Source organism: Engystomops pustulosus, chromosome 1 (genome assembly GCF_040894005.1).
Source record: "Engystomops pustulosus chromosome 1, aEngPut4.maternal, whole genome shotgun sequence".
NCBI lineage: Eukaryota > Metazoa > Chordata > Amphibia > Anura > Leptodactylidae > Engystomops > Engystomops pustulosus.
Genome location: NC_092411.1, coordinates 20,645,036 through 20,659,482, shown reverse-complemented (window position 1 = coordinate 20,659,482; position 14,447 = coordinate 20,645,036). Strand labels below are relative to the sequence as shown.

Sequence of the window (14,447 nt, the reverse complement as noted above, 5' to 3'; positions counted from 1 at the left end):
ATAGATATGATATAGATATGAGATAGATAGATATGAGATAGATAGATAGATATGATATAGATATGAGATAGATAGATGATAGATAGATAGATATGAGATAGATATGAGATAGATAGATATGAGATTGATATGAGATAAATAGATAGATAGATATGAGATAGATAGATAGATATATAGATAGATATGAGATAGATATGAGATAGATATGAGATAGATATGAGATAGATAGATATGAGATAGACAGAATTCTTTACATACTGTCCCCTCCTCCTCCCCCTATAACCGGCCTATCCAGTCACATATAGCCCTGCATATTTTTCTGGAATAATCTGTATGACATTACAGCGGTGTATATACACAGGGGCGGGTCTGCTGCAGTGTTTCAGGTTTCCCATTATTAGGGTAACTTTTCCGTAGGGTCCCGGCCGCCCCTTTCATCTAAAAAGTTGTATGAAACTCCCAGGATTTCACATTCCAGGCTGACAAAGCGTGAGAGCAGCGGGGCAGGGGACTGATCAGTATTCTGGCAGCGGAGAGGCCGCAGCTTTTCCCCCCTTTCTGTTGGTTGGGCGGTCTCCTCCCCTTGTCTTAAGTCCTGGAGCTACACTCTGCTGTGTGTGAGTACACATGCTCCTCTCCTGAGTGCACTCCGTCCTCTCCTGGAGGTCCCTCACTACATCTCCAGCCCCCAGCGCACAGAGGTGAGTCCTAAACTTAAATACAATGTTACAGATTTTGGGACAAAAAGTGGAAGTTCAGTGATTTCTGTGACATCCTGCAGTGGAATGTTCCGTATGGTGAAGTTGGAGTCGCATAAGTTACCATTAGATTGTAAGCTCCTGCGCTCAGATCCTGGATCCGGTTTACATTGTATTCATTGTATTCATCCTTTTGTTTATTTTCACAATTCTTTTTTACGCTTTGTAATTTTTATTTTTTCTTGCTCCCCTATGTACAGAGCAGCGGACGATACAGCCGCAGTATTTAAGATGTAGCAGAGCTGAGTTTGTCACAAAGTGTTTGATATAGAACTTGTTTTGCGATCTCAATGCAGAATGTGGTCAATGACAAAGTCAGCTCCGCTACGGCCATTTCTAAATGAAAATAAGTAAGTGCCCCCCCTCCAATAGTCATTCATAAAACTGCACGTATTCCGTCACAGAAATCTACTACAAAATCTGCCCCCTGTTGCTGATGAGGGACACAGATGGGGCCGCTGCCTTGCTGATAACTGTGCTGATGTAGCAGAGCTGAGTTTCTCTCCTTACGCCTGTGTTACCAATGATAAGATAAGACTGGGAGTTTCGTAAAATGACAAACTCAGCTCTACTACATCAAAGCGACAGTGTGTGTTCTGCAGGCTGTGGTTATGTCATGTCGCTTAGCACATCACTTTTCATTGGAAGCTAAATATGTCATTTGAATATGTGGATGTAGCAGAGCCGAGTGTGTCACATTGCGTTATCGTTATACCCACACCGCTCCAAAGAAGCACATTAACCCAAATGACAAATTCAGCTCTGCTACATCTGTGCAGGCATTGGACTGTCACATAATGATGGGGGCCAATGATGCAGTCCCATGTAAAGTCATTCATAATTGTGCAATATGACTCGACACGAGAACTATGGCCACCTTAATGGGAAGTTGTATGTGCCAGTGCATGCTGGGAATTGTAGTTTTGAAACAGCTGGAGGATTACAGGTTTGCCGGCAGCACAAGATGACGCAGGATTATATGGAAGGAATATAACCAGTTATTTTAGAAAGTTTTTGAACCTTCTCATTCATGAACGAGCACGGTTTAAACTTTTTCCGTGTGTCGTACAAATCTCTTTGTAGCCGTCTACTACTCTGATTTTATTTGTATATGTACCACATGATTAGTACAGCACTGCGGAATATGACGGCGCTATAGAAAGACCTATGTGGCCTTTTCTATCTATGTGGCTTAGTGGGTAGCACTTCTGCCTTGTAGCGCTGAGGACCTGGGTTCTAGTCCCAGGTCAACATCTGCAAAGAGTTTGTATGTTCTCTCTGTGTTTGTGTGGGTTTCCTCCGGGTCCTCCAGTTTCCTCCCACACTTCAAAACATACTGATTGTTTAGATTGTGAGCCCCATTGGGGACAGGGACTGATTTCTCATGCTTTGTGCAGCGCTGCGGAATGTGTATGTGCTATATAAATAAAGATGATGTATCTATCTATCTTTATCATCGTAGATGTTCTCCTGCCCTAGGCAGCGGATACATTAGAGATCAGGGCTCGGATTTGTCTGGATCTCTATAATAGGTTATTCACTTCTTGTGTTACAGCTCTGCTTGCGGCTCGGCCCGCTGCCTTTGATCATCGGCTGGAATTTCCATCGGTCATTTCAACCGGGAGGAGCGGCGTCTATAACCAGCGCAGATGACTAAAAGCAACGGAGAAGACCCCCGATCCGGGAACAGGATGGAGCGCTTCCAGCAAGGTGTGCGCCAACGCTCCATGATGGCCAAGAAGAAGATGCAGAACATCACTAAAGACGACGTTAAAAGCTTCCTCCTGCGGAACGGCTTCGTCCTGTTCACGATTATCGCAGTCATTGTTGGTAAGAGTCCCCCTTTATATCACAAAAAGGTTTATAGATCAAATCGAGCAAACAAAGTTTATCATGTGTACAACTGAAAAGATCTACAACTTTAAAATAGAGTTAATGCCCTATTTTAAAGATTTTTGCTTGCTGTCAGTGAATGACAACCCTCCTGTCTCCATTCAGAGGCCATGACCCTGTACATAGCTGGTCCTGCTCTCAAATGAGAAGTGGAGACAATTGTATCGAGTCTAGACAATGCTCTGTGAGCTAAACACATCAGCAGCAGCTGCACGGATCTCTCTGCTGGTTTGTTACAATGTATCAGTCTGGAGTTCCAGCTGTTTAGCTCACAGAGTATTGTGTAGACTGGATGCAGTTGTGTCCATTCGGAGGAAGTGACCCTGTACACAGCTAGTCCTGCTCTCAGCTGAGAAGTGGAGATAACTGTATCCAGTTTAGACAATGCTCTGTGAGCTAAACAGCCTGGACTCCAGACTGACATATTGTAACAATCCAGCAGAGAGAGATGTGCAGTTGCTGCTGTGTTTAGCTCACAGAGCATTGCCTAGACCGGATACAATTGTCTCCACTTGTCAGACCATACACACATCACATAATATACAGATCACACCATGACATTCCAGAGCTGTTTACTATGTCGGTCATGTGGCTTCAGGAGTCACATGGAAAGCATTGATTATGTTTCCTCTTTATATGTTGGTTTACATTTGTTTTTTAAAAGGTAAGATCAGGAGGGTATATGATTATTGTGTATGGAAGCAAAGAAAAATCATTAGATGTGAGAAGAGATACAAATACTGTACAGAAAATGCAAAGATGACAACCGCACATTCAGAGCTATTTTATCCATTAGGGAAAGAGTTGCAGCTGCCACTGGCTCTATAACAACAGAGCACAGTACTACTACTCCTATCCTGTATACATGAGCACAGCACAGTACTACGACTCCTATCCTGAATATATGGGCACATCACTGTACTACTACTCTTACCCTGCATATATGGGCACAGCACAGTACTACTGCTCCTGTCCTGTATATATGGGGACAGCACAGTACTACTGCTCCTGTCCTGTATATATGGGCACAGCACAGTACTACTACTCCTATTCTGTATACATGGGCACAGCACAGTACTACTACTCCTATCATGTATATATGGGCACTGCAATACTACTCCTATTCTGTATTTATGGGCATAACACAGTACTACTACTCCTATCCTGTATATATGGGTACAGCACCGTACTACTACTCCTATCCTGTATATATGAGCACAGCACAGTTCTACCACTCCTATCCTGTATATATGAGTACAGCACAGTACTACTACTCCTATCCTGTATATATGGGTACAGCACAGTACTACTACTCCTATCCAGTATATATGGGCACAGCACAGTACTACTACTCCTATCCTGTATATATGGGTACAGCACAGTACTACTACTCCTATCCTGTATATATGGGCACATCGCAGTACTACGACTCCTATCCTGAATATATGGGCACATCACTGTACTACTACTCTTACCCTGCATATATGGGCACAGCACAGTACTACTACTCCTATCCTGTATATATGGGCACAGCACAGTACTACTACTCCTATTCTGTATACATGGGCACAGCACAGTACTACTACTCCTATCATGTATATATGGGCACTGCAATACTACTCCTATTCTGTATTTATGGGCATAACACAGTACTACTACTCCTATCCTGTATATATGGGGACAGCACAGTACTACTACTCCTATCCTGTATATATGAGCACAGCACAGTTCTACCACTCCTATCCTGTATATATGAGTACAGCACAGTACTACTACTCCTATCCTGTATATATGGGTACAGCACAGTACTACTACTCCTATCCAGTATATATGGGCACAGCACAGTACTACTACTCCTATCCTGTATATATGGGTACAGCACAGTACTACTACTCCTATCCTGTATATATGGGCACAGAGCAGTACTACTACTTCTATCCTGTATATATGGAACAGTACAGTACTACTACTCCTATCCTGTATATATGGGCACAGCACAGTACTACTACTCCTATCCTGTATATATGGGTACAGCACAGTACTGCTACTCCTATCCAGTATATATGGGCACAGAGCAGTACTACTACTCCTATCCAGTATATATGGGCACAGAGCAGTACTACTACTCCTATCCAGTATATATGGGCACAGAGCAGTACTACTACTCCTATCCTGTATATATGGGACAGCACAGTACTACTACTCCTATCCTGTATATATGGGACAGCACAGTACTACTACTCCTATCCTGTATATATGGGACAGCACAGTACTACTACTCATATCCTGTATATATGGGCACAGCACAGTACTACTACTCCTATCCAGTATATATGGGCACAGAGCAGTACTACTACTCCTATCCAGTATATATGGGCACAGAGCAGTACTACTACTCCTATTCAGTATATATGGGCACAGAGCAGTACTACTACTCCTATCCAGTATATATGGGCACAGAGCAGTGCTACTACTCCTATCCTGTATATATGGGACAGCACAGTACTACTACTCCTATCCTGTAAATATGGGACAGCACAGTACTACTACTCCTATCCAGTATATATGGGCACAGCACAGTACTACTACTCCTATCCAGTATATATGGGCACAGCACAGTACTACTACTCATATCCTGTATATATGGGCACAGCACAGTATTACTACTCCTATCCTGTATATATGGGCACAGTACAGTACTACTACTCCTATCCTGTATATATGGGCAACGTACAGTACTACTACTCCTATCCTGTATATATGGGCACAGCACAGTACTACTACTCCTATGCTGTATATATGGGCACAGCACAGTACTACTACTCCTATCCTGTATATATGGGACAGCACAGTACTACTACTCCTATCCTGTATATATGGGACAGCACAGTACTACTACTCCTATCCTGTATATATGGGCACAGAGCAGTACTACTACTCCTATCCAGTATATATGGGCACAGAGCAGTACTACTACTCCTATTCAGTATATATGGGCACAGAGCAGTACTACTACTCCTATCCAGTATATATGGGAACAGAGCAGTACTACTACTCCTATCCAGTATATATGCGCACAGTACAGTACTACTACTCCTATCCTGTATATATGGGCACAGTACAGTACTACTACTCCTATCCTGTATATATGGGCACAGCACAGTACTACTACTCCTATCCAGTATATATGCGCACAGTACAGTACTACTACTCCTATCCTGTATATATGGGCACAGTACAGTACTACTACTCCTATCCTGTATATATGGGCACAGCACAGTACTACTACTCCTATCCAGTATATATGGGCACAGCGCAGTACTACTACTCCTATCCTGTATATATGGGTACAGCACAGTACTACTACTCCTATCCAGTATATATGGGCACAGAGCAGTACTACTACTCCTATTCAGTATATATGGGCACAGAGCAGTACTACTACTCCTATCCAGTATATATGGGCACAGAGCAGTACTACTACTCCTATCCAGTATATATGGGCACAGAGCAGTACTACTACTCCTATCCAGTATATATGGGCACAGAGCAGTACTACTACTCCTATCCAGTATATATGGGCACAGAGCAGTACTACTACTCCTATCCTGTATATATGGGACAGCACAGTACTACTCCTCCTATCCTGTATATATGGGGACAGCACAGTACTACTACTACTCCTATCCTGTATATATGGGCACAGCACAGTATTACTACTCCTATCCTGTATATATGGGCACAGTACAGTACTACTACTCCTATACTGTATATATGGGCACAGTTCAGTACTATTACTCCTATCCTGTATATATGGGCAAAGCACAGTACTACTACTCCTATCCTGTATATATGGGCACAGCACAGTACTACTACTCCTATCCTGTATATATGGGCACAGCACAGTACTACTACTCCTATCCAGTATATATGGGCACAGAGCAGTACTACTACTCCTATCCTGTATATATGGGACAGCACAGTACTACTACTCCTATCCTGTATATATGGGACAGCACAGTACTACTACTCCTATCCTGTATATATGGGCACAGCACAGTAGTACTACTCCTATCGTGTATATATGGGTACAGCACAGTACTACTACTTCTATCCTGCATATATGGGCACAGCACAGTAGTACTACTCCTATCGTGTATATATGGGCACAGCACAGTAGTACTACTCCTATCCTGTATATATGGGCACAGAGCAGTACTACTACTTCTATCCTGCATATATGGGCACAGCCAGGAGTGGTTTAAGACCACCATGTGCCTTGGGATGTATGAATATTATGGCACCTATAAGTCTGGAATCACTTCCTACATCTGATACCAGAATCAGCTTCTTGGGGAATGGAGGATGTGTTCCTATTGCCTGTTATCTGTGATTTCAGGATCATTGGAGGTCCTTCACATGGCTCTTGTGTACAGATATACAAGGATTTCACCACCTATATTATAATCCACTACTGGGTACAGCACAACACTACTACTCCTATCCTGTATATATGGGCACAGCACTACTACTCCTATCCTGTATATATGTACACATCGCAATACTGCTGCCCTATTCTGCTTTCTATTTGGGGAAATGGGGATGGGCTCTATAAATTTAGCTCCATTCACAGATTACAGGCTGCCATAGACCACACTGTATTCTGCTGCAGTCACCTGCAGGGGTGACCGGCATTATACTCTGCATGTAGTCCTGGACTCCACCCCCCCTATGACTGGCACCCTCCCAAATTCTTACTTAAAATTCAGGAAAATCTCACCAAATCCAGGATTGTTGCCAAGTATGTAAATCCCGGCTGCCTAAGGACATGCACGTGCTCCAGTATTAAGGAAGTCTGCCATAGATATGATCTGTGATTTGTCATCGGCTCACACCCTTGCCCTGGAGATAATATTACCGTCTTCTATATTTCCCCTGGCATCATATTGTGTTTCTTTTCATATTTCATCTGCCTGAGCCCATGCAAGGGCGGCACCTCCATAATACCTGGCTTCTGCACCCAAGAATATAGAAAGGTGCTGGGCTTTAAGCCTAAGGAAGTAAGTTTAAAGGGGATGTTTAGGATTGGATAAACATGGCTGCTTCTTATCCATAAGTGTCACTCCTGTCCCCAGGTTGTATTTGTGTTTTCCATTATGACCCAATGTTCTTCAATACGGGACCGTTCTACAATGTGACTTTTCTTGTTTCCTTGTCTTCCAGGCATCATCCTGGGATTTTCTGTCCGCTCGTATAAAATGACCTTCCGGGAGATCAAGTACTTCTCCTTTCCCGGAGAGCTGCTGATGAGAATGCTGCAGATGCTTGTCCTGCCACTTATCGTCTCCAGTCTGGTCACAGGTAGGTACATCGTCATTTATCTCATTACTGCAGACTGGTATTATAATGAATGGTCTGGAGGAGAAATTGCTAAAGAACATGACTGATATAATATAAAAAAATGGAAAAAATTCCAATAAAATCTAATGTCACTGTTGTCCTGTGGATTGTCGAAAGACCAGGCCATAACACAGCAGGTTTACATCCATAGTGATACAGACCCCAGCCCAGTATCTGAACACCAGACCAATCTAATAAAGACCACACACATACAGCTAAATACCTAGAAACTCTAAACTAGTCCCCTGATCGAACCCTAGGCCGAGCGGTACCTCTGAACAGATACAGACCTGAACAGATAGGGCCAGACCCCTAAAAGCAGACCTCAGACCAGCTAGGTACCTAGAGACTACACACCAGCCCACTGAGCTAATGCAGTCCCTAATCTGACCACAGGAACCTGACCAAATTCCTAATCCGACTGCAGAAACCCAACCAGATCCCTAATCACTAAATTGCCTGCAGGAAGCCGACCAGATCCCTAAATTGCCTGCAGGAACCCGACCAGATTCCTAAATTGCCTGCAGGAACCCGACCAGATTCCTAAATTACCTGCAGGAACCCGAACCAGATTCCTAAATTGCCTGCAGGAACCCGACCAGATCCCTAAATTGCCTGCAGGAACCCGACCAGATTCCTAAATTGCCTGCAGGAACCCGACCAGATTTCTAAATTACCTGCAGGAACCCGACCAGATTCCTAAATTGCCTGCAGGAACCCGACCAGATTCCTAAATTGCCTGCAGGAACCCGACCAGATTCCTAAATTGCCTGCAGGAACCCGACCAGATCTCTAAATTGCCTGCAGGAACCCGACCAGATCTCTAAATTGCCTGCAGGAACCCGACCAGATTCCTAAATTGCCTGCAGGAACCCGACCAGATTCCTAAATTGCCTGCAGGAACCCGACCAGATTCCTAAATTGCCTGCAGGAACCCGACCAGATTCCTAAATTGCCTGCAGGAACCCGACCAGATTCCTAAATTGCCTGCAGGAACCCGACCAGATTCCTAAATTGCCTGCAGGAACCCGACCAGATTCCTAAATTGCCTGCAGGAACCCGACCAGATTCCTAAATTGCCTGCAGGAACCCGACCAGATTCCTAAATTGCCTGCAGGAACCCGACCAGATTCCTAAATTGCCTGCAGGAACCCGACCAGATTCCTAAATTGCCTGCAGGAACCCGACCAGATTCCTAAATTGCCTGCAGGAACCCGACCAGATCTCTAAATTGCCTGCAGGAACCCGACCAGATCTCTAAATTGCCTGCAGGAACCCGACCAGATCCCTAAATTGCCTGCACGAACCCGACCAGATCCCTAAATTGCCTGCGCGAACCCGACCAGATCCCTAAATTGCCTGCGCGAACCCGACCAGATCCCTAAATTGCCTGCGCGAACCCGACCAGATCCCTAAATTGCCTGCACGAACCCGACCAGATTCCTAAATTGCCTGCACGAACCCGACCAGATCCCTGTTCTGATTACAGGCCTTAGAATACCCACACTAATACAGACCGACCCCAGATCAGATTCATACTGATGACGGACTATTGACCAGACCCTTGAACAAATACAGACCCCCCCCCCCCCTTAAAGAAAATGCAGGGCCCAGACCAAATCCCTGGAATATAAATGGACCTCAGACCAGACGTAAACAGTTACAAACCCCAGAGAATACCACCTACACACCCCAGAACATGTAATGGTGGCCATATTGGAATGGTCGAGCAAAGGACAAAAGCCTTTAGATCCATTAATCTTCTAATGAACAGATTCTAAACTTTATTATGGAGATTTATAACAAAAACTTTACTTGACCTCTGAACTTACCCAACCTTATCATTGTGGGATTAACCAGCTGCAAAGTCATGACCTCAAAGCTGAATGGTCCTCACCAATAAACACTAGGGCAATGGGTGCTCAAGAGGACAGAGCTGAATGGGTGACCCATTACCGGAGATGGCGGTGACTCACTCAGGAATGTCCATTGTACCATTCTCTATTCTCAAGCTTTATTGCACCACAAAGATTAAGGCCGTGTGAATTTTTCTTAATACTGGATAAAAAGAGAAGTTAGGACCACCCCCCACGCTTACTGCCCCCTAACAACAACAAGCTCTATAGATCATATTTTAATCCAAGCTCCTTAAGAATAAGGGGGTACAAAAGGGGCCAACAGGACTTCAAACACTCCGAGACAATGAGTCAACTTCTATACTTCTGCTTCTCTCGAAGACTGACCCACTTAAAGGGGTTGTTGTGAAGTCTAGAAACTTGGCTGATTTCTTCTGTATATAGAGGAGGCCATATTGGAGACACGCACTTCCTTCCTGTATTGTCTGTATAGGGGAGGGCATATTGGAGACACACACTTCCTTCCTGTATTGTCTGTATAGGGGAGGACATATTGGAGACACACACTTCCTTCCTTCCTGTAATGTCTGTATAGGGGAGGACATATTAGAGACACACACTTCCTTCCTGTACTGTCTGTATAGGGGAGGACATATTGGAGACACACACTTCCTTCCTGTATTGTCTGTATAGGGGAGGACATATTGGAGACACACACTTCCTTCCTGTACTGTCTGTATAGGGGAGGACATATTGGAGACACACACTTCCTTCCTTCCTGTACTGTCTGTATAGGGGAGGACATATTGGAGACACACACTTCCTTCCTTCCTGTAATGTCTGTATAGGGGAGGACATATTGGAGACACACACTTCCTTCCTGCATTGTCTGTATAGGGGAGGACATATTGGAGACACACACTTCCTACCTGTATTGTCTGTATAGGGGAGGACATATTGAAGACCCACACTTCCTTCCTGTACTGTCTGTATAGGGGAGGACATATTGGAGATGCACACTTCCTTCCTGTATTGTCTGTATAGGGGAGGACATATTGGAGACACACACTTCCTTCCTGTACTGTCTGTATAGGGGGAGGACATATTGGAGACACACACTTCCTTCCTGTATTGTCTGTATAGGGAGAGGACATATTGGAGACACACACTTCCTTCCTGTATTGTCTGTATAGGGGGAGGGACATATTGGAGACACACACTTCCTTCCTGTATTGTCTGTATAGGGGAGGACATATTGGAGACACACACTTCCTTCCTGTATTGTCTGTATAGGGGGAGGACATATTGGAGACACACACTTCCTTCCTGTACTGTCTATATAGGGGAGGACATATTGGAGACACACACATCCTTCCTGTATTGTCTGTATAGGGGGAGGGACATATTGGAGACACACACTTCCTTCCTGTATTGTCTGTATAGGGGAGGACATATTGGAGACACACACTTCCTTCCTGTAATGTCTGTATAGGGGAGGACATATTGGAGACACACACTTCCTTCCTGTACTGTCTATATAGTGGAGGACATATTGGAGACACACACATCCTTCCCGTATTGTCTGTATAGTGGAGGACATATTGGAGACACACACTTCCTTCCTGTACTGTCTATATAGTGGAGGACATATTGGAGACACACACTTCCTTCCTGTATTGTCTGTATAGGGGAGGACATATTGGAGACACACACTTCCTTCCTGTATTGTCTGTATAGGGGAGGACATATTGGAGACACACACTCCCTTCCTGTATTGTCTGTATAGGGGGAGGACATATTGGAGACACACACTTCCTTCCTTCCTGTACTGTCTGTATAGGGGAGGACATAGTGGAGACACACACTTCCTTCCACATACATATCCCCAACCAGTAAGTGGTCAGTGGGAATCTCTGTGGTTGGATCTCCAATCCTGGTACCAGTAGAAACCAGAGAAGTAAAGGTTTAACCATATCCTTGCCTGGTTGCATTCTTACACCCATTTCCGAGCAGAGGTTGGGCTCCTAAATGTTTGGATTTCTTTTTTGCATTTCTAGCAGGATTACATTAGCATAGAAAATGTATTGACTCTACAATGGGAGCGATTGAGGCGGGCGCCCACGCTGGCTGGATCCAGCATGTTTTGATGTTATCGGTCGAGCTGTCATGGGGTTTGTACTGTCTGGTCCTGGCTATGGGCGGATACAAGACATTGTTGTGTTGTATTAAGCTTCTGTGTAAAATCCTGGGACTGCCTATGTTATTATATTTGAGCCACAGATAATGAGGAGTCATGAAGGTCCCCAGCAAAGGTGTAACCCTCCCGTATAGCTGGCGGGACTTCCTACAGGGTGTAGCCATCCTGGGAAAGAGAGTGAGCACTGGACAGGAGGGTCTATCTCTAGCTATACATGACAAGAGCGCATGAAGTTTTATTACTTTTGCTCTTTCTACCTCCTGTTTAGTGTTGCGGATCCTTTCTGTTTTTGGAAACTACCCTGACTTTCTCCATACTCAACTGTTTCATAATGTTGAAAAAGGGTTTTGATTTAAGGATATTGTTAGGGTTAACCTTGAACAAAAACAGATGGGACTTTTTTATTTTAAAAAAAAATCTGTTTCAGAACCAATTCAGAACCAAACTAAATGCTTTGAAAAATTTGTTGGAAGTTTTAGCAATTCAATCTCTGCTAGTTGCCATTCAGGAATCCTCCCAGGAACACCCTTAATAGGGCATATGTTTTGTAAGTCTCCCCCATTTTATATAGGTTCTTAAAGACAATAAACCTTTTAGAATTTTTTTTCTGAGCATGCATTGCAGCAAAAGAAATTTGCTTTTTGGTAAGAGCACAAAAAATTGCTCACAATGTTTCTTTTTTTCGAGGATCACGTCGATCATCTGAAATATGTGGTGGAATCCAGTAGGAAGTGCCCAAGTGGTGTTCAGTGCCACCACTGGAGAAATTAAGTATTACATCAGATCTTTTGAAAGAATCTAAATGTTTTGACTAAGATCAGGCCTGGGATCTGTTGTTATCAGTGACTTGACCAGCAGTCACTGCGTGGAGTGATCGGTGTATTTCTTGGCCCCGCGTGGATGACTAGAAGACACCAGTATGATGCAATGTTGAAAGCCCGAGGTGCAGAGGTACCTGAGCAGTGGTGACCCTAGAAAACCTAACTTCTTGGGGTTTGAGTCCACTGAACTGCAACATATTTTTGAGTATATCCACATTATGTGCCAATCTTTTGAGACTTTTTTTTTTTTTTGAGCTTTGGTCACTGTTGGTTTTAAGATGTTTTTAGGATGTGTCTGAACCCTGAGTTGTCTTGGAGAGAAGGTTTGTCCATTTGAATTTTGATCCCATCTCAAACATTTCGAATAGGGGATGCATATATATATATATATATATATATATATATATATGTGTAAAGAACACATTGCAGATGTTTCCATACATCTGCAATGTGTTCTTCACACATATATATTGTTCTTCACATACTATTTTGTTCGCACGTTCCCTGCGTATCTCCCGACAAGTAAGCAGATGTGCCGAACATCTGTAATCTATTCTTCACTGTGTTCTTTAATGTGTTTTTCACTTAAATGATCCTGTGTTCTCTGTGTTCACTGTTTTTATTCTATTCTTCACTGTTCTTCACATCTGCTAACTTGTCGGGAGATAATATACGCACGGAACAGTGAAGAATAGATTGTAGATGTTTGTATACATCTGCTAACTTATCAGAAGACATTCTTTTTCAATTAAATAACACATTTTATTCCCGAACCATGGTCCCTTTGAAAAATGCTCCCATTGACTTAAAACACGTGAGTGAAAAACGCACCAAAAACACAAAGGAACGCGAACAACACGCGCATGAAAAACGCAAAAACGCTAATGACTCCAAGGAAAAATGGAACAAAAACGCAGCCAAAAACGTCAGTTTTTCACGCATTGCACCCTGACGTGAAATGCAACGCTAGTGTGGAAGAGGCCTAAGTCTTCCAGACACTTACAGAGTGAAAGTGCACTAGGAAATTCATTTTGAAATCTCATATTCTTGTAATCTGCAGCCAATATTCCATACGGAAGTCCAGGCACTTTTGTGGTTTGTCCACATAACTAGTGAAAGTCCACGCTTCACCCCATACTAAAGTCCTCCAAAAAATTCATTAGAGTCATTTTGAAATCTAATATTCTTATGATCTTCTGTCAAATTTCGGGGCAGAAATTCCTCTGACAAGAAGGATCATGTACAACGCTGATTTGGAAATCGCTAATTTTATTACGGCTTCCGAAAAGGATATTTAGAAAATATTTTCTACGCTGAAATCCCTGTTTGGTGACATTCAGACATAATATACCGTATTTTAGGAATTTGTCAGTATCAAAGTATGTAACATTATATGGAGAGGCCAGACGGCTCCACCAGCTGGGATCCATATGTAGCCATAGGTCTGTACGGAAACCTCCGGATTCATTACCGCCTCAGCTGTCCGTACACACTGCCAAGTATTCACAATTCTATATGATGG

The 14,447-nt window shown here is 43.5% G+C and overlaps 1 protein-coding gene across 1 annotated transcript in view; it reads left to right on the top strand.

Moving 5' to 3' along the window:
* Positions 1 to 506: 506 nt before the first annotated feature.
* The window catches only part of SLC1A3 (solute carrier family 1 member 3), a 36,065-nt gene continuing 22,124 nt past the window's right edge, over positions 507 to 14,447 (top strand). Inside the window, exons 1-3 of the mRNA XM_072135108.1 lie at positions 507 to 701; positions 2,314 to 2,588; positions 7,875 to 8,012. Of these exons, the coding sequence (XP_071991209.1) occupies positions 2,408 to 2,588; positions 7,875 to 8,012 (319 nt within the window). The 5' untranslated portion in view covers positions 507 to 701; positions 2,314 to 2,407. The remainder of the gene's footprint in view (positions 702 to 2,313; positions 2,589 to 7,874; positions 8,013 to 14,447) is intronic.